At 38.9% G+C, this 27,177-nt stretch overlaps 1 protein-coding gene across 34 annotated transcripts in view; it reads right to left on the bottom strand.

Moving 5' to 3' along the window:
* Nucleotides 1-977: 977 nt before the first annotated feature.
* Nucleotides 978-27,177, bottom strand: part of EPS8 (EGFR pathway substrate 8, signaling adaptor) — a 188,131-nt gene continuing 161,931 nt past the window's right edge. For 18 of the 34 annotated variants that reach the window (XM_067008782.1, XM_067008772.1, XM_067008784.1 and 15 more), the window contains 4 exons: nt 18,118-18,340; nt 5,378-5,558; nt 3,997-4,126; nt 978-2,223 (listed from right to left, as the gene is read on the bottom strand). In XM_067008782.1, coding sequence (XP_066864883.1) covers nt 2,110-2,223; nt 3,997-4,126; nt 5,378-5,558; nt 18,118-18,340 — 648 coding nt within the window. In that variant the 3' untranslated portion in view covers nt 978-2,109. Of the gene's footprint in view, nt 2,224-3,996; nt 4,127-5,377; nt 5,559-18,117; nt 18,341-26,675; nt 26,712-27,177 lie in introns of all 34 variants that reach the window. The other 16 variants (XM_059080181.2, XM_067008778.1, XM_067008780.1 and 13 more) reach the window with 1 other exon arrangement.

The raw sequence follows: 27,177 nt of genomic DNA on the forward strand, positions 1-27,177 counted from the left end.
TCCTCTCAGAAATTCCAGTACCAGCTGCCTGGGCTGCTCTCCTCTGAGGTCTGAGTCCAAGCTCCATGGATTTGCTGAACTATTTCTTCCACTGAATTCTTTTCTGAATTCCTGAGGCAACAGCACCAGTTAGGCTGTGCCCCCTTCTCCGAGGTTTACCAGTTGTGGCATCTTTCCTCCAAACTTCTCATCCCAGTGGCCTAACTCCTCAGATGTCTGGATCCAAACTCTCCCTCAAGCTTTTAAATCCCATTAATCCCAAGTCTTCTCTTGGTCTCCACATCCCAGAGCGAGGTAACTACTTCCTGCAATTACTACCTTGGTGATATTTTCCTTCGGAATTTTATAGCATAAAGACATACTTATAAATGATATCAATTCTTTTCATGTCAGATATGCTATATTACACACGTTATTTTAACTTTTCCATGCTAATTTCTTTTGTCTTATACCTACATTTTCAGAGATTTTCAATAAGAGCTAGGTTATAAATGTGCATCAGTGCTTATGAAATGGGAAGGATCTACAATAATTATTATTCTCATGTTTGCCTCACTTTGTCCAAGGGACGACGTTATGGAGAGACTGAGAAATGGAAGACGAGAGATTCTCATATCCCTCATGATTTGTGGAAAGTTAGCCTTTAGGAAGCTAAGCCTCCTCATCTATAAAATACAACTCACAGATTATTGTAGATCTCTAACAAAGCGTTTATGTGGCAGCACTTTGTAATCACAAATGGTGTGTAAGTTTGTTTTTACTCGATGGTCAAAGAAAAGATGATGAAATAAGAGAGGTGGAAAGAAGAGAAACAGCTGAAGAAAGTATTCTAGAGAAGTTTCTACCCACTCAGAATTTCACTGGAAATCAGTTAAAAAAAAAAAAAAAAGAAGAGCGTGGGCCTCTGTTTTTCCCATTCCATGCAACCCTGATCCTCTCCACACCAAAGGTCCCTTTTGCCAACGAGACAGAAGCCATTTATTAATGTACGGCAAATACTGTTTATTGCAGACTTTCCAGCTGACTCATGTGAAAAAGGCACTATGAAAATTAATGAATCTAGATAATCTCTCTAAATGGATTTATGTTAAAATATACAACATTCTTACATAACATCTGTTTTATATATGTGAAATAATATAACATTTAATGACAAAAATCATGTTTTCAAAAATAACATTTGTTGAAGGTTAAGTCTCTTTCTTTCCTCTACCTAGGATCTCTCACAGGATTAAAATGTGTGTATATTATTTCTTATTACCAGAAAAACTTGACACAGATAAACTCATCAAATGGCCCCAATTTGCTCTTAACTACTTATGTCAATATTCAGAACTGAGGCCTTCATGAAGCAGAATACTGTAACACACACCAATGCAGGCTATTCCCTGTGACAGATTTGGAATGTATATGACCTCTTTTACACTTGTGCTTTCTCATATATAAGAACACAGTATAGATAATAAGCAGAATATAAACGAAATCAAAATACAAGCTATACAAGGAATTGTGATCAACAGAGCCATGACAGATAAAATGTCTCGGGAATGCTCCAAAGGTTTCTATTTGTATGTCCAAGGCCTTGTTGTATTTTACAGTTCATTATATGTTTTAATCTTTTAAAAAAACTGTTGGCATTAAGAACTTTAAATAAAGCTGAACATTCTATTATTGAATATGCTGAAGAAGAGACCTAAGTAAGCAGAGGCTACTGCTTACATACCACAGTCACAGGCAAAACTGAAATTGCTTAGATTTTGAACCATGGGCAATATCTCTGTTTTGTTGCAATAAATAAACTCACCACTGTCAAATTAAAATGTCTGCTTAGGCATTGAGATGGGGATGAAATAATTAATCCAATAAAGGAAACCTTACCTTGGTAAAGTAGGCAAAATATTTCCAAGGTGAGAAATTCTGTTTAAAATTTTTTCATTTTAATAAAAATAATGGGCCCAGGAGCAAGTCCTCTGCTTACTTATGTTTGCATTGTTTCTTTATGGCGATAAATTCTGTATACCAAGAAATAAGAATCTGACATTCCCTTCATGGCTTCTTAAAACAAAGCATGTTGGAATAATGCCAAGAATAATGGAGTTTTAAAACTAATTAGTGACTGCTTCCCTCATCAAAAGATTCCACTCCTGAATCGCTAGCAGCAGCACTGATTTTTTCCTGTCGTCGTCGCATGATTTCTTGCAACTCAGAGCTGCCATTGTTATCCTGAAAAACAAACATGGTTCAGACAAGATGGTTACTGGTTTGTGAGGCTGCAAATCATGTAATGAAATGGCTTAGGCTAAAAGTTCTTTGTGTTTCTCTTCTCATGTCTCTAAGGGGAAAACTGAAGGCTGCCCTTCATGTAAGTGATGATTCTGGACTTTACTAACATCACATTTTCACTTATACTGTCTTAAGGCAATTCATTCACCATGCCTTTCACTTGAATCTGTTAACGATAAATCAGTAATGCATGTGGAATGCTCTAGATACCCTGGGGGAAAGAAGAGATTGTACAAGAAGCACAAAAAGATGGTAAATTATCAAAGAATGCTCTTCAGGTCAAGTAAGATACTCATCTATCTACCTTAGGGTATTCTAAATCAGGCCCAAAGCCTGGGCTCAGAAGACAGCAAGTTTCCTCATACCAAAGGGTTCTGACCTTCTGACATCTTGTTGGCTTTTGTCCTTTCCAAAGCTGACCTACAATCCCTATGCACCCTCCTTATTCCTCTCATCTACAGAAATCTCCGGCAACACAGGTGAGTAATATGAACCATGAACTAGATGCAAGAGAAGGGCATGATGGGACGGTGCCTGGGGAAGACGAAGAACCTCAGGTAGGAAGTCTCTGCCTTAATTCCCATCCAGAGGAACAGGAGCAGAGGCCAGGAGGACGTGGGAAGTCAGGGGAAATGACAGGGATAGGGTGTCTGGACCGAAGGAATTCAGAAATGTGAGGAATATGGAACTTTCTATCATAACCCTTAAGGAGGAATTTATACATTCTCAACGAAATTAGAAGGTATAATGGTAACAAAACTGCCTCAGAAAAGATATAATCCTGACTCACATTCAATATACAAAAAGCCTAATATAGAATCAACCAAGATGAATGTCATAGGAAAAATTTCCAAGGGAAATGTAATTTCTCCTGAGTGAGAATGGTTACAGGGTTGTATGCACGAAGCTATTTTACTGAGTTATTTAACTGCTGAATTTATACAATAAACTAGAGATAGAGATAATTACGTATTGCTAGAGATAATTACGTATTGATTTCACGCCAAAGCCTATACCCTTTCATTGGAGTCTAAGTTTAATTTTCATGAAAGCTATTAAGAACTGTGAGATGTAACAGTTAGAAACTACTACTCTTACACAGCCCATGTTAAGTAGAGTAGGATATTGAAACCTTAAGTATATCCAGTCTAGAAAACATTTACTCTTTTTCTTTCATAGAAACAACTATAACTAAAGAATTACTCTTCAGGGCCTGCTGTTTTCAAATGATCCCTACCTAATATTTTCCCTCTGATTATTTATATGTATAAGCAGGCCTAAGGCACACAGCCACGGTTTTAAGACTTTATAACCTCTAACCTGCTAGAATCTCCAAACTAAATATTAAGGACAGGAAAAAGAGTTCTGGCCTCTTAAGTCATTTACTCACCTGAAGTAAATGAGTAAATAAAATTCCTACAGAAGTAGTGCATGTAAAGTGAGAACATTAGGCTTTTCATTAGATATCCAAAAGTATATGAAGCTCAAGCTTCATGTTATAGGAGCATTTATAACAAATTAATCTCCCTGAAAATGGTTGCTAATGGTCCCCAGTGACAGATTACTAAAGCTGAATCAAGTTGAATTCAGCTCTGTATGAAAGGCAAAGAAAGCGACCTATATGGACATAAATATTGTTTCCAGAGCTTTCAAACTGCAGTCCGTACTCTTGACTAATGCAGAAAAACACCACCTGAGGTTGAGAAGTTGTACCTCTAATGCAGCTTTCTGTACAGTAATTTGGCTAAAGACTCTGGCCCCTTCAGGGCAGACGGTTCTCAGTTCATCTTTATTGAGAGAGAAAAGTTGCGCACCATTTAATACTCCAAGACTATTGACAGTTCTGAAAAGACAAAAGAAGGAAAAGAGGGAAATAGAGCATTAAAAATACTGTCTGGATTTGTGGTTGCCAAGGGGGAGGGAAGGACTGGGAGTCTGGGGTGAGCAGATGCAGACTATTATATACGGGACGGATAAACAACAGGGCCCTACTGTATAACACAGGGAACTACAGACAATATCGTGGGCTGAACCATAATGGAAAAAGAATATAAAAAAGAATGTATACAGGTGTATCAGTGAGCTACTTTGCTGTACAGCAGAAATTAGCACGACATTGTAAATCAACTATACTTCAATAAAAATTAATTAATTAATTAATTATTTTTTTAAAAAATACTGTCTGGATAAAACAAAAGAAAGATTTCTGGTCCTGCTACAACCTCTCTTCCCTAGGTGTTCCATACACTGGAACTCATAAATGGTACTAGAGTGCTTAGGGCAATGACAGGGGACGGTCACGATAGTGACCCCTGAGGCTATATAAGATCATTGATCATGAAGTGTCAAAAAAGAGTCAACTGGGTTTATTATCTTTACTGTGTATTACCGATTTCTTGAAATTTGGAGTTTCATAGAAGGAATGGATAACTTTCTAGTAGCCAGGCAATTGACTAACCAGTGTACCTCATTTTTTCGATCACACTGGGTGAGTTTATAATGTGTCAAGTGCTCTTGAACATGTATTAGTCAAATAGTTCAAATACATATATTCAAATATGTTTACCAAACACACAGGAAAATGTTTATACATTTTTCATTATAGACAAATAGGAACTTCACTGTGGCTTTCCTAAAGGAAAGCTCTATTAGATTATAACCTACAATAAGTAACGTCATCTGTTTTTTATTTGCCTGGGATCTCTATGCTGCAGCAGGAGAAAAGGCTCTGCTCTATGTCCTCTGTGGTCTGGGGAGTCTAGGTAAGACTACAGTCCTATCCTGTGTGACGCTCTGAGGGAGAAAGGCAGCCACCAGCCTCAAAGCTGCCAAGAGACTGCTTGAGGGACCAATGATGAACAGACACCACCATCTAGAAAATGGGATGCCATCAAATGATAGTTATTCCTGCTTCCTCCAATTTTTTTTTTTTTTTTTTAAGCTACAAATGGCTAGAGTCATTTCCTGAGCATGGAAACAGATGCAGTTCGGGTTCTCACATTTTCTAAGAGTCGCCTGTAACATCTTAGTGATCAAACTGAAAACACCGCATGTTATACACACAGAACTGTAAAGTATCCCCAGAGAGACTTACACGGGGTTGAACCCCTTTGACTGCAACCATGTCTTCACATCCTCTGGGGTGGAGTCGTAAGTGATATTGACAACTGGTACATTCTGCCGTGGCACGTGGAACTTCTTCTGGGCGGCACTCCGCCCAATGGTCAGTCTGTGGATGAGTTCGTCCTGCACTTCCTCCATCTGAGATTTCCTTCCTAGATGCCAACACAGAGGAGGGTAGTTTTGAAAGCCCTAACAGTCGCTGCTCTCTCTAGAACCCCAATGCCAAGAATCCTTTGAGCCCAACGGCACTTATGATCTAGCGTTCCTACTTTCTTTCCTCTCATCCTCACCAAGTATAGACTCCGTGATCAATTATTAAAATCACTCCCTGTCTCTTCTTTCTTCATCGTATTCATCTGGCAAGCGCCCCAGCCTTGTTAAATCTCACTTTCTGTTTATTGTGTGCCGTACCTGCACACCGAATAGGACACAACAATGCTGAGTGAGCTCATGTTAAATTCACGACCGTGAACCTCCACTGGGCTGTTAATGCCCTGTGACATTCATACTACATTTCCTGAGGCCAGTTGGCTTTCAACTAGGGGAAATTTTGACCACAGGGTACATCTGGCAGTGGCTAGAGATACTTTGGGATGTCACAAAGAGGGGGCAAGGGGGAAGGAAGCTACAGTCCTGCAGTGGGTAGAGGCCCGGGAGGCACAAAACATTCTGCAATGCACACAGGTCACATTGCTACATCAGACAATTATCTAGCCCCAAACGTCCACAGGGCTCAGGTTGAGAAATCCTGCCTGGGACCGTATAATTGTCCATGGTCAGACAAGTATTTCCTAGCTTCTTCCTTCTGCAAACCTCCAGTTCCCAGTCCTCAGTCCTCTCCCTGAGCTGATGATCTCACGTGCATAATTTCTGAGTAAAATAAAGAAGTTAAAAGAGAATCTCCCTAAGTTCCCCCTAGCAGCTCTCCTTACCACCAGCACCTTCCCCGTCCACTCTGCAAGCCTTCCTTCTATTACATTATAGATGAACTGTTTCCACGCTCCTCAGGCCAACCCCTCTACATGTGCACTAGACTCCATGTCCTCTGTCTGTTTGAATACTTTGACAGTAATTTCCCCCCTGCTTCTCCCATGTTATCAGTTTTCCTCTTTTACGGAACCATTTCATTCGCTTACACGCATGTGCTATTATTTCATTTCTCTCATGTTTAAATAAGCCCCTTCTTAACCCCACATCCCCTGCCAGCTACTGTCCATTTCTCTGCTCCCCTTTGAGCAAAACTCCATGAGAAGCTGTCCATACCAGCTGACTCCAATTCCCATTCTCCAACTTCCTCTTAAATTCACTGTGATCAGGCTTTTGGCCCCATCCCTCCATGCCATTTTCCTAAACTCCGATGGTTGATTCCCAGTCGTTTCCTCATTTAATCTACCAACAACATTTGAAGAAGGCACTCTCTCCTTGAAACACTTTCTTCTTATGGCCTTCAGGACACCACACTCTCTGCTTTTCCTCCTGTCGTACTGGCCTCTCCTCAGCATCCTTTTCTCAGATGCTCATCTCATCTCCCTAGCTCTCCAGGACACAGTCCTTGGACCTCTTCTCTGTCTGCACTCACCCCGTCAATGACTGTTGTGCCTGGTCTCCTGGCTTTAAATGCCATTTAAAAGCTGATGACTACCCCAAATATTTCTCTAGTCCAGACTGGTCCTCAGAACTCTAGACCAATATACATCGACTGTCTATTTGATATATTCGTTGGATGTCTTTTAGCTATCTCAAACATAACATGTTCGAATCTGAATTCCTCATCTTCTTCCTGAAGCTTACTTTTATGCTAGACTCCCCAACTTGGGAATTCTATTTTTCCAGTTCCCTCCCCAAAATACCATGTAGGTATGCCTGACTCCCCTTTGCTCTCAATTATATCCAATCCATCGGCAAATCCTGTTGGTCCTACCATTAGAATACACCACACATCCCAATCACTTCGCTCTGTTTTTTTCTATTACCAGCCTGGTCTGAGCCACCAGCCTATTCACAGGTCTCTCTGCTTCTACTCTCCATGACCCCACTCTTCACTCTTCATCCTTTTCTCAATATAACAGATAAAGTGATGCATTTAAAATGTGAGTCAGATACACACACACACACACACACACATTATTTGTATATCACTTTCAAGAATTAAGTGCAAAGAACTGACATAGCGATCCAATTAACTAAGTTGGCAAGTGACAGTGACCTGATCACTAAGGAAGCTTTTGTGACCATTGTTCTGAAAGTGTTGGGTGCCCCTGGGAAATAAATCAAAGTGTGCAATAATCGAATAGTGTTATTTCAGCCTAATTTTTTTTAATGCCTCTAGTACTCAGGAAACCTTTTGAAAAAGAAAGAAGTCAAAAGAAAGAGAAATAAGAGAAGGGAAGGGAGGAGAGGAGGGAGTCTGAGGGGCCTAAAGAGAGTAAGGGGGAATATTATTGCTTGTTACATTTAAGTAATACAGGACACGCATTTCACTAGTTGACTCTTTTAAATCAGTACAGTGTAGTCACACTGCCATACAACATAGGAGGACATCTCAAAGAGATACAGGGGCTTCCCTGGTGGCGCAGTGGTTGAGAGTCCGCCGGCCGATGCAGGGGACGCGGGTTCGTGCCCCGGTCCGGGAAGATCCCACGTGCCGCGGAGCGGCTGGGCCCGTGAGCCATGGCCGCTGCGCCTGCGCGTCCGGAGCCTGTGCTCCGCAACGGGAGAGGCCACAGCAGTGAGAGGCCCGCGTACCGCAAAAAAATAAATAAATAAATAAATAAAAGGATATACAAAAGTATCACCACACTAAAATAGTTATCTCCCTATCTGTTGACTTAGCCACTGTGGGATCATTTCTAGTCCACAGCATAACCTCTTTCCAGGGAACATAAAAACCTCTTCTAATGTGTTCCTGGCTTTGGTTTCCATTTGCAATGTTCTAGCACATAACAACACACCAAACTAACTTTACACCTCTTTCTAAAACAACACTTCTGATTACAAAAGATTAAACTCATATAAAAGGACAAACATTTCAAAGGAAATGGAAGACATTCAAAACAACTGAAGCATTGACATCTTCAAAAGTGATGAAGAGAACCTTTTGAATCTTATGACAAGTCAAACTGAATAGCTTATATGACACAGGGCTCCAAGCAGCTAGTTTGAATAAACGCAGTAAGCACTTCAGAAAAGGAGCCGGGTTCTCGCTACTTGTGACATTTTAAAAATAGCCCTGTTGACTTTTTTTCCTTGTTCATAGCTATTTGGTAACATTTTTATGGGTGAGTATTCAATTTACAGCTCCTTCCATTTTACTCTTATCAGAAGTCTAGGCGATAAGCAGAGAACGCAAGTACCACAAAAGGTATATTTTGAAAGAGACCTGGTTACCAATAAAGAAGCATGTCTATTTGGTTCTAAAAGACTGTTGAGAAGTCCCAATATTCGTTCAGTAGAAATGTTCTTCAAAAAAGTGCTCAAGAAAGAAAGCTATCAAGAAAATATTTGTTTTATAAAAAGGACTATATTTAATGTCAAACTATACTTCTGAGCTATCTTTAAAACGAACATTATATAAGTAAATGCAAAATTTTATTAGTTTAAGGAAACAAGTACATGTGTAAATTTGGGGACATTTGTTTATGTTTTACATACCAGTGTCACCCTTTGACTTATGAAAAACAAACTTGAAAATGATGAGTCACAATTATCAGGAGGGTTCTCTATCTTTAAAGCATTCTAACCATGCCTCTTTCCCATCAGGTTATTCTTAGTTTCTTAGACTAGGACAAAGAACAAACTGTCCCAGCCCACAGACTGTTCCAAAACTGGGCCTGGATGCCTATGAACCCTGATCCCAGGCCTGGAAAAAGAGTGCCACTGTGTCAAAGATTACCGCGCTGACGTAACAAAGAAGGGATATGTTATAAATTTGTGGGAATGAAGAAAGTTTCTGAGAGGAAAATTTTCCTTAGGGAAATCAATAAAAACATTTATAGAACTTTCTCATCTCAAAACTATGTCTTTCATGTCTGAAAAAAAATAAAAGCATCTTTTCAAAAAATACACAAAAATATTTTAAAATTTAGTTGCCAATTATATTTATGCACACACACTCTCATACACACACATGCACAGGCATAGTTGTTTCTGCCACACAGAAAGAGCTAATCATTTTTCCAACACTTCAGTTTTCCATTAGTTCTTTGGTCAAGATATGGATAAGAAGGTAATTTAAATTGGCTATACTTCAGCTGAGAAAGTAATGTATAAAAGTAGGTTTGTGCTTATTGCATTTAACCAGAATTTCTAGAACAATTATATAGTAATAGTTTCAGTGTCTTCTTTTTAATTTTTTTAAAATCAAGAGCGACCACAACTGAATAGACAGGGCTATGATTTACCGAGATGAGAACTTGAATCTTAAGTTCCAATCTCAGCTACAAAGTTAATATTTCAAAACTTGTATCTGGACTCCGGCACAGGGAGCCTGCTGAGCTCCCAGGCTGATCCCCTGCCCTTTCCAGGTCACGTTGGTCCTTGGGGGCACAGCAGGGAGGCCGGGGAGGTCAGGAGAGGCAGGCGGGAGGAGCCCTCAGGGAGGAGTGGGAGAGAAGCGGAGGGCGATTGCCCTGCACACTTGGGCACTGGGAGGCTGCTGAGCTCGCAGGCCGATCCCCTGCCCTCCAAACCTCCCTCCAGGCCACGTGGGTCCTTGGGGGCATAGGAGGGAGGCTGGGGAGATTAGCAGAGGCAGGTGGGAGGGGCCCTCCCAGAACCCAGACCAGAGGAGCAGGAGAGGAGAGGAGGGCATTTGTCACACCCACTCGAGCTCAGGAAGCCTGCTAGGCTCCCAGATGAGGTCCCCCACCCTCTGAGACTGGGGTGGGGGGCACGCTTGGGCCCTTTCTGTTCCTTGAGCCCAAGCCCCAACCCCACAGCCCTCAGGGCCTTTTCCAGCCCTGTGGGTCCTGAGCATTGGCCCCACCCACCACCCAAACCTCACCCTTGCTTAGGCCCCGCCCTCCACAGCCAAGGTCTTTCCATTCCCCCCACTTTGTTTTCCTTTCCCTCCTCCTTTTTTACTATTGTGGTACTGATGTACCTTCTGGTTGTTGATTCATCTATATTTTTATTTTTACATTCTTTCTAACATATGTTAGTTTCCTAGTCTGATTTTATTTTTTACTTTGCTATTTTTCTCTCTCTCTTTTTTTTTTTTTTGCCACCCCATGTGGCTTGCAGGATCTTGATTTGTGAGCCTGGGGTTGGGGGGTGCTCCTGTGGTGGGATCTCCAAGTCTGAACCACTGGACTAACAGAGAACCTCAGAGTACGTGGGCCTCTTACTGTTGTGGCCTCTCTCGTTGCAGAGCACAGGCTTGGGACGTGCAGGCTCAGCAGCCATGGCTCACGGGCCCAGCCACTCCACGGCATGTGGGATCTTCCCGGACCCAGGCACAAACCCGTGTCCCCTGCATCGGCAGGCAGACTCTCAACCACTGCGCCACCAGGGAAGCCCCCAGGGAATATTCATTGGAGTGAGGTCTCACAGAGTTCCTCATCTCAGCACCAAGACCCAGCTCAACCTAATAACCTACAAACTCCAGTGTTGGAAGCCTCAGGCCAAATGACCAGTAAAACAGGAACACAATCACTCACATTAAAAAAACAAAAATGAGATGGCAAAAAAAATATGTCACTGATGACGGAGCAAGGTAAAAACCTACAAGACCAAATAAATGAAGAGGAAATAGGCAACATACCTGAAAAAGAATTCAGAGTAATGATAGTTAAGATGATCCAGAATCTTGGAAATAGAATGGAAGCATGGATTGAGCAAATACAAGAAATGTTTAACAAATATCTAGAAGAACTAAAGAACAAACAGAGATGAACAACACTATAACTGAAATGAAAAATACACTAGAAGGAATCAATAACAGAATAACGGAGGCAGAAGAATGAATAAGTGAGCTGCAAGACAAAATGGTCGAAATAACTGTCAAGGAGCAGAATAAAGAAAAAAGAATGAAAAGAATTGAAGACAATCTCAGAGACCTTTGGGACAACACTAAACATACCAACATTTGAATTATAGGGGTCCCAGAGGAAGAAGAGAAAAAGCAAGGCTCTGAGAAAATATTTGAAGAGATTATAGTGGAAAACTTCCCTAACATGGCAAAGGAAATAGTCAGCCAAGTCCAGGAAGCATGGAGAATCCCATACAGGATAAACCCTAGGAAAAACACACCAAGACACATATCACTCAAACTAACAAAAATTAAATTCAAAGAAAAAATATTAAAAGCAGCAAGGGAAAAACAAAAAAATAACATACAAAGGAATCCCCATAAGGTTGTCAGCTAGCTGACTTTTCAGTGGAAACTCTGCAGGACAGAAGGGAGTGGCAGGACATATTTAAAGTGATGAAAGAGAAAAACCTACAACCAAGATTACTCTGCCCAGCAAGGATCTCATTCAGATTCAATGGAGAAGTCAAAAGCTTTTCAGACAAACAAAACCTAAGAGAATTCAGCACCACCAAACTAGCTTTACAACAAATGCTAAAGAAACTTCTCTAAGCGGGGAAACACTGAGAAGAAAAAGACCCACAAAAACAAACCCAAAACAATTAAGAAAATGGTAATAGGAACATACATATCGATAATAACCCTGAATATAAATGCCCCAACCAAAAGACACAGACTGGCTGAATGGATACAAAAACAAGACCCATATGTATGCTGTCTACAAGAGACCCACTTCAGACCTAGGGACACATACAGACTGAAAGTGAAGGGATGGAAAAAGATATGCCATGCAAATGGAAATCAAAAGAAAGCTGGAGTAGCAATACTTGTATCAGATAAAATAGACTTTAAAATAAAGACTGTTACAAGAGATAAGGAGGGACACTACATAATGATCAAAGGATCAATCCAAGAAGATATAACAGTTATAAATGTTTATGCACCCAACATAGGAGCACCACAATACCTAAGGCAAATGCTAACAACAAAGAAAGGAGAAATCGACAGTAACACAATAAGAGTAGGGGACTTTAATACCCCACTTAAACCAATGGACAGATCATCCAAACAGAAAATAAATAAGGAAACACAAGCTTTAAATGACACAACAGACCAGATAGATCTAATTGATATTTATGAAACATTCCACCCAGAGTGGCAGAATATTCTTTCTTCTCAAGTGCACATGGAACATTCTCCAGGATAGATCACATCTTGGGTCACAAATCAAGCCTCAGTAAATTTAAGAAAATTGAAATCATATCAAGCATCTTTTCTGAATGCTATGAGATTAGGAAACCAATTACAGGAAAAAAAAACTGTAAAAAATACAAACACATGGATGCAAAACAGTGTGCTACTAAATAACCAAGAGATCACTGAAGAAATCAAAGAAGAAATCAAAAAAATACATAGAAACAAATGACAATGAAACATGACAACCCAAAACCTATGGGACGCAGCAAAAGCAGTTCTAAGAGGAAAGGTTATAGCAATTCAATCTCACCTCAAGAAACAAGAAAAACCTCAAATAAACAATCTAAGCCTACACTTAAAACAACTAGAGAAAGAAGAACAAAGAAAACAAGTTCCATAGAAGGAAAGAAATCACAAAGATCAGAGCAGAAATAAATGAAATAGAAACAAAGAAAACAATAGCAAAGATCAATAAAACTAAAAGCTGGTTCTTTGAGAAGATAAACAAAATTGATAAACCCTTAGCCAGATTCATCAAGAAAAAAAGGGAGAGGACGCAAACCAATAAAATTGAAATGAAAATGGAAAAATCACAACTGACACTGCAGAAATATAAAGGATTATAAGAGACTACTACAAACAACTATATGCCAATAAAATGCACAACCACGAAGAAGTGGACAAATTCTTGGAAAGGTACAATTCTCCAAGACTGAACCAGGAAGAATTAGAAATATAAACAGACCTATCACACGTAATGAAATTGAAACCGTAATTAAAAATCTTCCAACAAACAAAAGTCCAGGTCCAGATGGCTTCACAGGTGAATTCTATCAAACATTTAGAGAAGAGCTAACACCTATCCTTCTCAAACTCTTCCAAAAAATTGCAGAGGAAGGAACACTCCCAAACTCATTCTACAAAGCCACCATCACCCGGATACTAAAACCAGAAAAAAGATATCACAAAAAAAGAAAATCATAGACCAATATCACTGATGAACACAGGTGCAAAAATCCTCAACAAAATACTAGCAAACAAAATCCAACAGCACATTAAAAGGATCATACAACATGATCAAGTGTGATTTATCCTAGGGATGCAAGGATTCTTCAAAATAGGCAAATCATTCAATGTGATACACCACACTCAAATTAGGGAATAAAAACCATATGATCACCTCAATAGATGCAGAAAAAGCTTTTGACAGAATTCAATACCCATTTATGATAAAAACTCTCCAGAAAATGAGCATAGAGGGAGCCTACCTCAACATAATAAAGGCCATATATGACAAATCCACAGGGAGTATCATACACAATGGTGAAAAACTGAAAGCATTTTCTACTAGGATCAGGAAAAAGACAAGGATGTCCACTCTCACCACTATTATTCAACATAGTTTTGGAAGTCCTAGCCAGAGCAATCATAGAAGAAAAAGAAATAAAAGGAATACAGGGCTTCCCTGGTGGCGCAGTTGTTGAGAGTCCACCTGCCGATGCAGGGGACACGGGTTCGTGCCCCAGTCCGGGAGGATCCCACATGCTGCGGAGAGGCTGGGCCCGTGAGCCATGGCCACTGAGCCTGCGCGTCCAGAGCCTGTGCTCTGCAGTGGGAGAGGCCACGGCAGTGAGAGGCCCGTGTACCAAAAAAAAAAAAAAAAAAAAAAAAAAAGGAATACAAATTGGAAATGAAGAAATAAAACTGTCACTGTTTGCAGATGACATGATACTATACACAGAAAATCCTAAAGATGCCACCAGAAAACTAGTAGAACTAATTAGTGAATTTGGTAAGGTTGCAGGATACAAAATTAATGCATAGAAATCTCTGGCATTCCTATACACCAACAATGAAAAATCAGAAAGAGAAATTAAGGAAACACTCCCATTTACTGTTGCAACAAAAAGAATAAAATACCTAGGAATAAACCTGCCTAAGAAGGTGAAAGACTTGTACTCAGAAAACTATAGAACACTGATGAAAGAAATCAAAGATGACATAAACAGATGAAGAAATATACCACATTCCTGGATTGGAAGAATCAATATTGTGAAAATGACTATACTACCCAAAGCAATCTACAGATTCAATGCAATCCCTATCAAACTACCAATGGCATTCTTCACAGAATTAGAACAAAAAAATCTTACAATTCGTATGGAAACAAAAAAGACCCCAAATAGCCAAAGCAATCTTGAGAAAGAAAAATGGAGTTGGAGGAATCAGGCTCCCCAACTTCAAACTATACCACAAAGCTACAGTAGTCAAGACAGAATGGTACTGGCATGAAAACAGGAATATAGATCAATGATACAGGATATAATGCCCAGAGATAAACCCACACATATGGGCACCTAATTTATGAGAAAGGGGGCAAGAACATACAATGGAGAAAAGACAGCCTCTTCAATAAGTGCTGTTGGGAAAACTGGACAGCTACATGTAAAAGAATGAAATTAGGGCTTCCTTGGTGGCGCAGTGGTTGAGAATCCGCCTGCTGATGCAGGAGACATGGGTTCGTGCCCTGGTCTGGGAAGATCCCACATGCCGTGGAGCAACTAAGCCCGTGAGCCATGGCCGCTAGGCCTGCGCGTCCGGAGCCTGTGCTTCGCAACGGGAGAGGCCACAACAGTGAGAGGCCGGCATACCGCAAAAAAAAAAAAAAAGAATGAAATTAGAACACTACCTAACACCATACACAAAAATAAACTCAAAATGGATTAAAGACTTAAATGTAAGACCAGACACTGTAAAACTTCTAGAGGAAAACATATGAAAAACACTCTGACATAAACCACAGCAAGGTCTTTTTTGACCCACCTCCTAGAGTAACAGAAATAAAAACAAAAATAAATAAATGGGATTTAATTAAACTTAAAAGCTTTTGCATAGCAAAGGAAACCATAAACAAGACACAAAGACAATCCTCAGAATGGGAGAAAATATTTGCAAATGAAACAACAGACAAAGGATTAATCTCCAAAATATAAAGACAGCTCATGGAGCTCAATATCAAAAAAAAACAATCCAGTTAAAAAATGGGTGGAAGACCTAAATAGACGTTTCACCAAGGGAGACATACAGGTGGCCAAGAGGCACATGAAAAGATGATCAACATCACTAATTATTAGAGAAATGCAAATCAAAGCTACAATGAGGTATCACCTCACACTGGTCAGAATGGCCATTATCAAAAAAGCTAGAAACATAAATGCTGGAAAGCGTGTGGTGAAAAGGGAACCCTCCTACACAGTTGGTGGGAATGTAAATTGATACAACCACTATGGAAAACAGTATGGAGGTTCCTTAGAAAACTAAAAATAGAACTACCATATGACCTAGCAATCCCACTACTGGGCATATAGCCTGAGAAAACTATAATTCAAAAAGAGACACACCACAATGTTCACTGCAGCTCTATTTACAATAGCCAGGACATGGAACCAACCTAGATGTCCATCGACAGATGAATGGATGAAGAAGATGTGGCACATATATACAATGGAATATTACTCAGCCATAAAAAAAGAGACGAAATTGAGTTATTTGTAGTGAGGTGGATGGACTTAGAGTCTGTCATACAGAGTGAAGTAAGTCAGAAAGAGAAAAACAAATACCATACGCCAACGCATATATATGGAATCTAAAAAAAAAAAATGGTACTGATGAATCTAGTTGCAGGACAGGAATAAAGAGGTAGACATAGAGAATGGACTTGATGACATGGGGTGGGAGGGCGAAGCTGGAGCGAAGAGAGAGTAGCATGGACACATATACACTACCGAATGTAAAATAGTTGGTTGGTAGGAAATAGCAGCACAGCACAGGGAGATCGGCTCCATGCTTTGCAATGACCTAGAGGGATGGGATAGGGAGGATGGGAGGGAGGCTCAAGAGGGAGGAGATATGGGGACATGTGTGTGCATATGGTTGATTCGCTTAGTTGTGCAATAGAAACTAACTCAGTATTGTGAAGCAATTAAACTCCAATAAAGATGTATTTAAAAAAATAAAATAAAAAAACTTGTATCTGGATGCCAGAGATGAGATTTGATATGAAGACAAATTTTCAAGTCACTCCTTTTCCAACAGTATAAACAGTATTGAAAGAAATGAAAATAGAGTGATCATCTACAGTAAAAGTATGTTTATATGAGACAAGAACCCAGAACTGAGCCCTAGGAGAAGCCATTTGAGAGAATGAAAAATATCCTTTACACACACATACACTTCATATACTTTTATCATATTAAGGAAATATCTTCCTGGCTCTAGTCTTCCAAGAATTTTTATGTATCAAGTATCGATAAAGCAAAGTAATTTTATAATACTTTAAAAAACATAATTTGAAGATTAAACAGACAAGTCATATGCTACAAGATAAAACAAAATAAAAATTATCTTAGAATTATCTTCAGTTTTCAAATTATCCACCCTGCTGTTCTCAAGTACTAACAAGGATAATCCAAAGTTGGCCATAGGGTCTTTTGTTTTAACTTATTTAAATCTGGTTTTCAGATTTAACCACTCACATGAAAAATAAAACTTCAATTTATGAAAGTATGAAGTTGAAGTCTAAAAATCTGGATTTGGAGGGCAAATTTGAAAGTGCTGTTGGCAGGTTGATTATATTAAGCTAGTGTGATTCTGTGTGTGTATAGACACACACACACACACTATATATATATATATGGCAAATATCAAGAAGAGAAGCAGGAAAACTATGATGGTGATACTGATGACGATAAGAATAAATATTTACTAACTGCTTATAATGTGTCATATTGGTTAAAATCAATCAGGCTTTTTCAGCCTCAGTACCATCGATTTTGGGCCAGATGATTCTGCTGTGGGGGGGGGGGGGGCGGGGGAGAGGGAAGCTGTCCCGTTCATCTTAGGATATTGTTAACTACATCCCTAACTTTTACCTATTATAATAGATACCAGCAGCATCCACCCAATTGTGATCAAAATATGTCTCCAGACAAATACCAAATGTCCCCAGGGGAAGGGGGTAAAATCACCCCTGGCTGAGAACGACTGGTCTAAATGCTTTATATGCATTATTTCATGAAATCCTCACAATTATCCTATGAAGTAGATATCACTATCCCCCCCTTTTCAGATATTAAAGCATACAGAGAATCATTAAATTCTTGACAGTCTCATGGCCAGCAAGTGATATTTCACTATAGAAACTCAAGCATGTCTGGCTCTAGAGTCTGTATTCAATCACCACAATATATTGGAATATGTAGAAATACACACATTAGAGAGTAGACAGAACTTCCTGTTTCTCAGAATTACTTGGAGGATGAGAAATGAGGTGAAAATCTTTGCAATCTACGAAGTAGCGTGCAAGGACTATTATGTATAGTTAATAATATTTATCACCAGCAGAACCAATAATAAACAATTTTTACCTAGAGTGCTTTTAATTCCCAGGAGAAACTGTATATTTTTTGCCCCCCTAGGAAACTTACGGTCCACAGGAACTTGTTTTTGTCGTTGGCTGTCTCGCACAATACTGCCACCACTGTCACTGGAGCTGCTGTTCTGACGGGTTACATTTGCTGGGACCTTTGACACAGGAAGAGGTGCTGAAGCAGAAGGTGGGAGGGGGACAGGAACAGGAGCTGGTGTTGGAGGAGGTGATGGAGCAGAGGGAATGTCAGCTGCTCTTGGACCATACTCCATCCTTTGTTTCTATAAAAAGACAAATCATTAATTCGGAATTGTGAAAATATAAACCTAGACTAGGAAAACAAATTATACTTTGACAGGACCCTGACCCTGTTGGCTATTTATTTGTAAACTTCCTTGCAAATCCATAGCAAATATGTGTGTGTTAGTATATATACATACATATATATGTATGTATAGACAGACATGCACAACCCTCCAATCCTACCTGATGTAATCATTATTAAAAATTATTTTTAAAATATCCTAAAAATATATATATTCTACACATTTGTTCACAATCAAAAAGGATACACCAATAGCAAACATTAGTACTAATAATAGTAATAAATGTCAAGAAAACTAAATTTGAACCTGGAATCACACAAGATCTGGGTAGGTCAAAAGATTTCTGATTATTTTATAGTTTCCATTCATAAGAACTTCTAACGGCACTAGCAGCCCAAATATCAATAACAGAAAGCATTACTTACTCCTTATTTTAAATGTATATTATATTCAGAAGTATTTAATTCTGCTGTTTCCAAGTAATTTGTTAAGAAGTGGGGTAATATTTCAGTAGATAAAAGGAGTATGCTTTAAAATAAACAAGTAATTTTAAAGTACTGTTAATTTTTTCAAGTCATATCCCTTTCTGCCATCATCTTAATGCTAATTTATTAAATTTAGAAAGTTTCCTTGTTAAAATAGGAATGTGGTGAGGGTAATGGTATGGTCTTTAATTAAATGTTTATGACTGTGAAATTGTTCTATGACAATTGCAAAGAACTGGAAATAGAATAGAGACATGTATATGTATAACTGAATCACTTTGCTGTACACCTGAAACTAACACAACATTGTTAATCAACTGTACTCCAATATAAAATAAAAAGTTAATAAAAATAAATAAATAAAAACAAAAATAATGAATTGTGACCAAGTTGTCTAGGTTTGACCTAGAAATAAAAAGTGATTAAAAATTGGGAAATTTGTCTACATAATACAACATGTAAATAAAGTTAAAGAGAAAAATTCTTAGAAAAAGAAAAAGTTAAGAGGATCCTGGACTTTTCATTATGTGAGACTACCTGGTATGTGCCTCCCCTCTGGATTTTTTATTATGGGAATAAAGCAACCCCCTAATTACTTAAAAAATGTTTACGACTGCACCTCAAAAGCATATTATTAGGAAAAAAGTCCACGGGGGGATTTGTATTAAAAAAAGGTAGATGTGATAGAATATATAGTAACTTTCAGTCATTTTTAAACCATGATTTAGGCTATTATAAAATATTATTTGTGCATCTTCCCTATTAAACTACACACAACAGTTAAAACTTTAAACAAAATAATCTTAATAACTGAAATAAAATAAGTTCCAAATTCTCAAAAGGCAAATTTTTTGTATAGAATCAAAGATACAGAGCAGTGACTTATAATTTAGGTAAAGTTCAGATACTGCACTGGCACAATTTTAATTATTCTAAAATTCAGGATTAGTAGATGAAATACAAAAAGCAGGCCTTTTGGTAATCTGGTCCTTGGGCTAGAAGAGTATTTACATTTAATCTCTAAATTGGCCCAAATATAAGGTCATATTGATTTTAAAAGAGGCCTTCCCAATTTCCACAGAGATCAAAAACATCAAAATACACACCACACACACACACATCACTTTGTAATTCTTGCTTAAAAAACAACACACCCTCAAAGGCACCTTCACAGCAAATGAGTAACACCTGTGGAAACCAGAGGGGGGAGCAGCCCTGGTTCTCTGCTGTCTCTTTAAAAGCCACCGCTCACCTGCCAGTGGGTGGGGAAGGTGGGTGGGTATGAAGCAAGGATGGGAGAAGGACTGAAAGAAGAGTTTATGTGCTGCCATTTCTTGGAGGGGGATGGGAGGGAGAAGGAGAGAGGCAAAGAGGAAGGGAAGGAGTAGGGGTTAAATTCACAGAGCAAGCCCTGGAGTTAGATGTGAGAGAAACAGATATTGCTGACCCCTCTGCAATTCAAGGCCTAGAAACATTTCTAATATCTTCAATAATTGAGTGTATTATATTATTATTATTATTATCATCCACAAAACAATGTTCCTATATTTGGGCCAATAAAATATTTCGAGCAATCAAAATACAGCAAACATCATCGAAACGTAATACTTAGCACACGCCAAAGTCATCAATGTATATGCAATGTACCCTTAACAAGAATGTCCTCGGCACATAATTTCATGAAGAGTTAGTGAATTCTCACATTAGGATTTCAAAAGTGTCAGAGTTTAAATTACTGCTTTTAAAGCTTAAACAAAACAAAAAATGCCATCAGCTCTGCATTCCATGATATGATTCACATTTTTTGCTTTCAGAAAAACAAGAACAGCTAGTGTTTTGCTAGCCATCAAATAATACTGTGAAAAACTGAAAACCTGTGTTATTGTCACAATCAGGCCTGCAGACAGGCTCGCCAAATCTTCTGTGCCTTGTTTCACCCATCTGTCATTGCTATATAATGCAACTTCATCAGTATAACCTATCAGAACTACAGACTTAAATATTCATATAATATACAGAGAAACCATAGGAAAATTTTTCATGAATTAGGTCATAATTTTATTTACTTGCATATTTTCCCCTTTTTCTTGGTCCTCCTTCCTGCCTCATGTTTCCAACCCCTGGAATGAAAAAGTGGCGGAAGGGCCTTCCTCAAATCATTATAACCTGTTCTGAAACAGAAACCAAGGTGGCTTTTCCATGGAAACTGATGTCATCCTCCATATGGAGGAAAGAGAATCAGGACTGACTCGTGAAATCACTTTGCTCTGTCCCCTGCTACCTTCTCCACTCCCTTTTACTTACCACCCAGTTACTGCTCTTCTCCTTTTGCTATTACTGTCTCTTGGTTATATCAGGCTGAAGGTAGAGAACTGATGGCCCCTCAACTGATGGCAAGTCTTGGAGAGCAGAAGTCCACCCCAAACTTTCTTCTGCTGAACGAAGGGTGCTGAATCTCCAAATCCAAAAAGAAATCTTGACCGACTGTTCCCAGTTTGCCTGGGACTCTCCGAGTGTCAGAACCAAGAGTCCCACAACCCTCCAAACCCCTCAGCTGTGAGCAAACTGGGATGATGGGTCACCTTGGTGTGGCTGTACTTTTGTACGATCACTGTCACTTCCTAACTCTTGCCTTTTATCTCTCGCAAATATAAAGTTCTGCTTAAAACAAAATCTCCTTGTGTTTTTTTCTTTCTCTGAAAGAAGTCAGAATTACTAGACCCTGTGGAAAATGTACTTTTCTGTTGATAATTAAGTCCAAATGAGTCACTTTTCTTTAGCCATTAAAGCTGAGTAGAAATTCTCAAGGATTAAAGAAAGAGATGTGTAGATAAGCTCCTGATTCATGCAAGATACTGCTTCAGAAGGGAATTTATGCAAGCAAGTCCAACAAAGCCAGTAAAATTGAACTGTTCTTAAAAATGGAATCTACACATTTTTTCCTCTAAATTTAGTCTCTTTGGCATTCTGCAGTGAAAACTAGGCACAGCTGGAACGTTTGGAGGGTGTTAAGTCCAGAGATTGAATCCAAAAAGTTACATTAAAAAGAAGTGCCTTGAGGGAACAAATGTGGGTTACCTCTGACAGCTCGCCAAGTAATTGCTATTAGGAAAATGGAGCAAATCACATCAAATGAGAAGATTTAACATAGGAGATGGAACTAAAATAATATCAATTATACTTCACATCAAATATCAGAAACCGTGAGCAAATTAGTTTTTGACAGTAAGATTACCTCCCAACAAATCAACCAGGGAAGGAGCTTGTAAATATATAATTAATTTCCACCACTATCTAGCCATGGAAAACTAATTATATAGGCTCACACTACAGTATAAACCATGTAGAGTATTTCAGTAGATATTTGTGTATCTGAGTATTGTGTTTTAAAAATATTAAGATAAAGGTTATCTTATTCTTATAGCTTATAAAGAATACAATTTGATTACATTTAATGTAAGACTAACGCTTAAGCTGATTTACAAAAGGAAATATATATCATGGTGTGTTTTAGTGAACTTTAGTTGAACTTGTAAGCAGTTAAACAAATAGAAAATTTTATAATTCTGTAATATGCCTTTTGGGCAGTAATTTATATATGTATTGAAAGAGAGAGATAGTAGGTATTATTCAACTTATTGCAAGAAATATTTGGAAAAATGTCAACACGTGAAGCAGAATAAAAAGTAACCATCCCTGTCTAAAGACCATGCCTCTAATTAATAGATGAATAGAGTGTTCTAAGATTAACTTTAAAAATTTTTTTAAGACTGGAATATTATCAGGAAGTTGGTCTGCTGGAATGAAAATAAAGATATCTTTAGTAAAACTGTCCTCTCTGTCTAGCAGTATCTGAATATCTGGATTGAGCTTGAAAAACAGAGCATTCATAACAGGAGCTAAAATTAGTAGTGCTAGTGTTCTACTATTCACCTGAAGAAAACATTTCCACTTTTCACTTAGGACTACTTTAACATGTATATAGAAAATAACAATTTTTTTTTTTTTTTTTTCCTGGTACGCAGGCCTCTCACTGTTGTGGCCTCTCCCGTTGCGGAGCACAGGCTCCGGACGCGCAGGCTCAGCGGCCACGGCTCACGGGCCCAGCCGCTCCGCGGCACGTGGGATCCTCCCGGACCGGGGCACGAACCTGCGTCCCCTTCATAGGCAGGCGGACTCCCAACCACTGCGCCATCAGGGAAGCCCGGGAAGCCCGGGAAGCCCTACAAAATTTTATATCTAGACTGGATTGTGGAGATCGTGAAACTTGGCCCCTTCCATTTCACAGCTCAGCAAATTGGAGCAGAGAAAATTAAGATGCTTTCTTTAAGGTCATACAGCTAGTCAGTGGCAGAGCCAGGACTAGAATCCTCATGAACCAGGACCTAGACTGGAGCTGTTTCCACAATATCATAATATCTCTTGCACGGAAACAGAGCAAATGGGGAAACTTTCTGTTGAATTTACAGGACCATAATGACCAGACATTCAAAATTATTTGCATCCTGTAGAATAAGCATATCTATAATAATAATAAGTACGTGGACTTCATAATTAATAATAAATAAAAGAGTTCTTTAGTCAAGCCTCTGAGGATATTGGAAATAATATAAGGGCAGGGATTGGTTTCTGCTCTTGGTGTACGACATGGGAATCTACGTTGGCAAAAGGGTGATTCTGGTAGATTAACAGTCAAAGTGCTAGAGGTCAGGGAATCAAGTCAAAAGACATATCAGGAAACTTGATGTGGCAGGTAGTTTCCAAGTGGGCAGGAAGCACCCTGGATGTCCAGATGTCCATGTGTTGCCCAGCAAAAGTACTCGAAAGTCCTGGAATGTTCTATAACAGAATCTTCATCAAAAGCTATGTTAGTTATCTTCATTTCTCCATAATCTCTCATAAACATTTACTTCCTTGTCCCTGTGGTTTCAACCAATCTATTTTTTTTTTTATGTTCCACATCTTTCGAAAATTCTTTGTTACCTCCCTCCCCTTCATTTATAAAACTTTGCTGAAACCCTGGTGAAAAACACTTTCGGTGGGAACGGTAGTCTTTCCTGAGCTGTAAAAAAATCACTCCGAATGTGAGGATATTAAATAGCCTGGACTCGCAGGGACATCGGGTGGCAATTCAACACCTATTGGCGACTGGTGCCAGGTATGAGCATCCCTGCCAACCGCAGAGAATCTCTAACCAACAGTGTGTGAACCGCAGGCAAGGGCTGCTCTTGTGCCCTTCCCCCAGCAACTGACATTATTTCTACATATTTATTTACAGGAGACCTAAGTGTATGAAACTAACAGTCCTAAGTCTGTGGCTTTTTAAAATTTGGTGACCTGTAGATGCTACGTGGAAATCGTTCACATCTAATTCCCTTACACCCACCATTCCAAAACAGCCTACTTTCTAAGTGAATTACATAGTTTGGATTATTTTCTTAAATGATTAAAAAATGAAAGAATTAATGAAACCCAAGTGATGGAGGAATAAAGCAAAAATCCAATTCCAAGGGCGATGACTGATCAGATCAACTTTGATCACAGTACAGTGCAAGGTAAACCTATTCTGAGAAAGTGTCACTTTAAGCATTCATACGGTGAAAAACTATGTGTCTGTGACAAAATGGGATATCAGTCTTTTTTCTTTTTTTTTTTTTCCCAGAGTTATGTTTTATCCAGCAGGAATTTTTAGGACTTCAAGCCTGGGAGGCAGCACCTCAAGTAACCCTAAGAGAACTGCTTGTAGGAGGCAAGTGGGGAAGCCAGGTTATATAGGAGTTTTGTAACAAAGGGCAGGTAGTTGGGAACATCAAAAGATGATTGTAAATTAAAGAAAACCAGATATTCCAAGTTAAGGAATTTAGCGCCTCTTTTCTAAGCACGATTCCCCATGGCAGTCGAGCATATCAGAGCATAGGATCTGATTCCAGAGTCCTGGGACGCCACTCTGGCTTCATGTGGCCATGTGACCGTGGGCAAGGTACCTAATTTTCCTCATATATAAAACGTGCCTACTTCACCAGGCTGTTGTAGGAATTAAATATACTGGTATTTGTGAAGTCCTTAAAGGACGTGGCATACAGTCTAAGCATCTTTCTGCAGTACAGTACAGGGATCCAAAATGTTTTTGTGAGAAGTTTCTTTAAACTTCTGTACCATTTTGATGTCACTGGATGGATGAGACAGGGCGAAAAGTGTCAGCCACTTCTGAGTAGAGAGAGGGTCACTGCTCCTGATATAACACAAAGGGAGGGGCAAAGCCAGGGCAGATGGCCTGGATATTTGATTCTGGGAGGCAGGCTTTAATGGAGGAACTGCTCAGTCCTAGGATTTCTGTCTTTCTTTTCATCAAGTGCGAGATGCTGGCACTCAATACATATTTGTGGGGTGAATGAATGAAAAGGTAAATGAGACGTAGAATCGCTTTTGATATGTTTGTAATCCAGTGGAGTTCTATGAGATTAGGGTGTTCGGATTACCTAAATCTACAGAAATATGGTGGTATCTTTACTGTCATTCTGAAATAAGCCACAGGATTTTTCTTTAGATATTTTAGATAAAAGTGTCTGGTAACACTGTTATAGAGATAAAATAATTGGCACATATTTCTGAGAGTGATTTTTTTTTTCCATCTTGTTCTATCTAGTCATTTTTTTCTGGGTGTGTTATAAATGCTTTGAGAATAGGAATCCTTTCAGGGTCATATTTATGACAGATAACAGACAGCAGATTCTCAAGCTTGCTTCTTAAAATTTTACAAGATTTTGGTGGTTTTGTTGGGCTGAGACCAAATATTTCAGGAGGTGTTAAAAAGTAGATTGTTTTTAATACCTTTTAAAAGTAGAGCTTTCAACCTAAACACACACACACACACACACACACACACAGCTTCTATACACATTTCTACATACATCACTGCATTTAGAGCTGTATCCAGAAGATTTTAGCAGACAGTCAGATAGTGTTGAAACGTTTAAAAGGAAACAGCCCGAACAAGCAATCCCTACAAGCTTCTATTTACATAAAGTAGCCAAACAAACTCCTGAAACTTGTGAGCACTTAAAAAATTTCTGGGTTTTGCCAAAGTTGACAAAAATATAAGCTGAGGCTCTGTTCAAGAAAGGAGAAATAATTTTACGTTCTCAAAAAGTACTCTACCTATGATATGTATTAATAGTTTTGGGTCAGCTTTACACAGAAGCAATCTTTAAACAGAAAAGTCAACTTACGGCCCAAGCCGGGAATCTAAATTGAAGAAAAAAACAAGACTGAACAGTAAACAGGAAAGGTAAGAGAGGTTAAATTCCCTAGGAAATCTCAGGTGGGGAGAATACTTAGAATTCACGTTAGTATTTGCAAGTTTTAGGTATCTTATTTTATGGGAGTTTGCCCTTCCTAGCAACCATGCACACAAATAAAAACAAATTTGGCTAAGTGTTTCTAACATTTTATATATAAAATTGGGCTTCTGCTCACATACAACAACTAGGGATATCCTCTGTAAATAGTGCTTCTTACTGTTTATCATGAGTTAAATATTTAAAAACAGTTCATATAGCTCAAAGGGTATGCACTCCATCACTGGTTGAGGCATACCCTCTTTAACACTGCTTAAGGCATTCCGTGAAAACCTCTATAGGAAAGAACACAAAGAATTGGTATTTACAAACCAGACAGAAGCCTATATTATGTTAGGTAACCACATCACAAAAATCAGAAAAGAAAGAACTTAGGAAAGAAAAAGGTATTAAGTCTAAGTTAGAAAATTCACTTCAAAAATCCATGGGAAATGGAGTAGACCATACCTTGAATAACTCAAACTCCTTCTTTGGCATCAACAGCTAATGACAAATGATGAACATAAAATAAGTACATAATATATATGCACATCAGGCCAGCCCAAACACAAACACAGCAAACAGAATTCCCACTGCCACCACTTTAAGTTATCAAGATCTATAAATTGTACATCAATTCTTTATTTTAAATGCTTCCTTGATTCTCAAATTCTAATAAGGCCAGAAGTCTCTCTGGATAAGTGCAGGGCCTTCGCTGGGCTTGAATGCCGTGAGGAGGCAGAAGTCCTTACAGAAAGGTCATAGCAGCACGTGATCACAGTTCTAGGTTTGGACAGTCTGCGTTTTACTAAGCCTAGGCATGAAATTTCACTATTTCACTGCATATTCTATGCAGTTTCAGCTTCTGCGCAAATTTATGACATTATTATGGGGTCAGATGTGGTCTTCTGCTCAAGATTCTGAAAATGAAAAGAGTTTTCCTGGGGGCATGAGAAAGTAGCTACCACAG

The sequence above is a fragment of the Kogia breviceps genome, chromosome 12 (assembly GCF_026419965.1).
Source record: "Kogia breviceps isolate mKogBre1 chromosome 12, mKogBre1 haplotype 1, whole genome shotgun sequence".
Lineage (NCBI taxonomy): Eukaryota > Metazoa > Chordata > Mammalia > Artiodactyla > Physeteridae > Kogia > Kogia breviceps.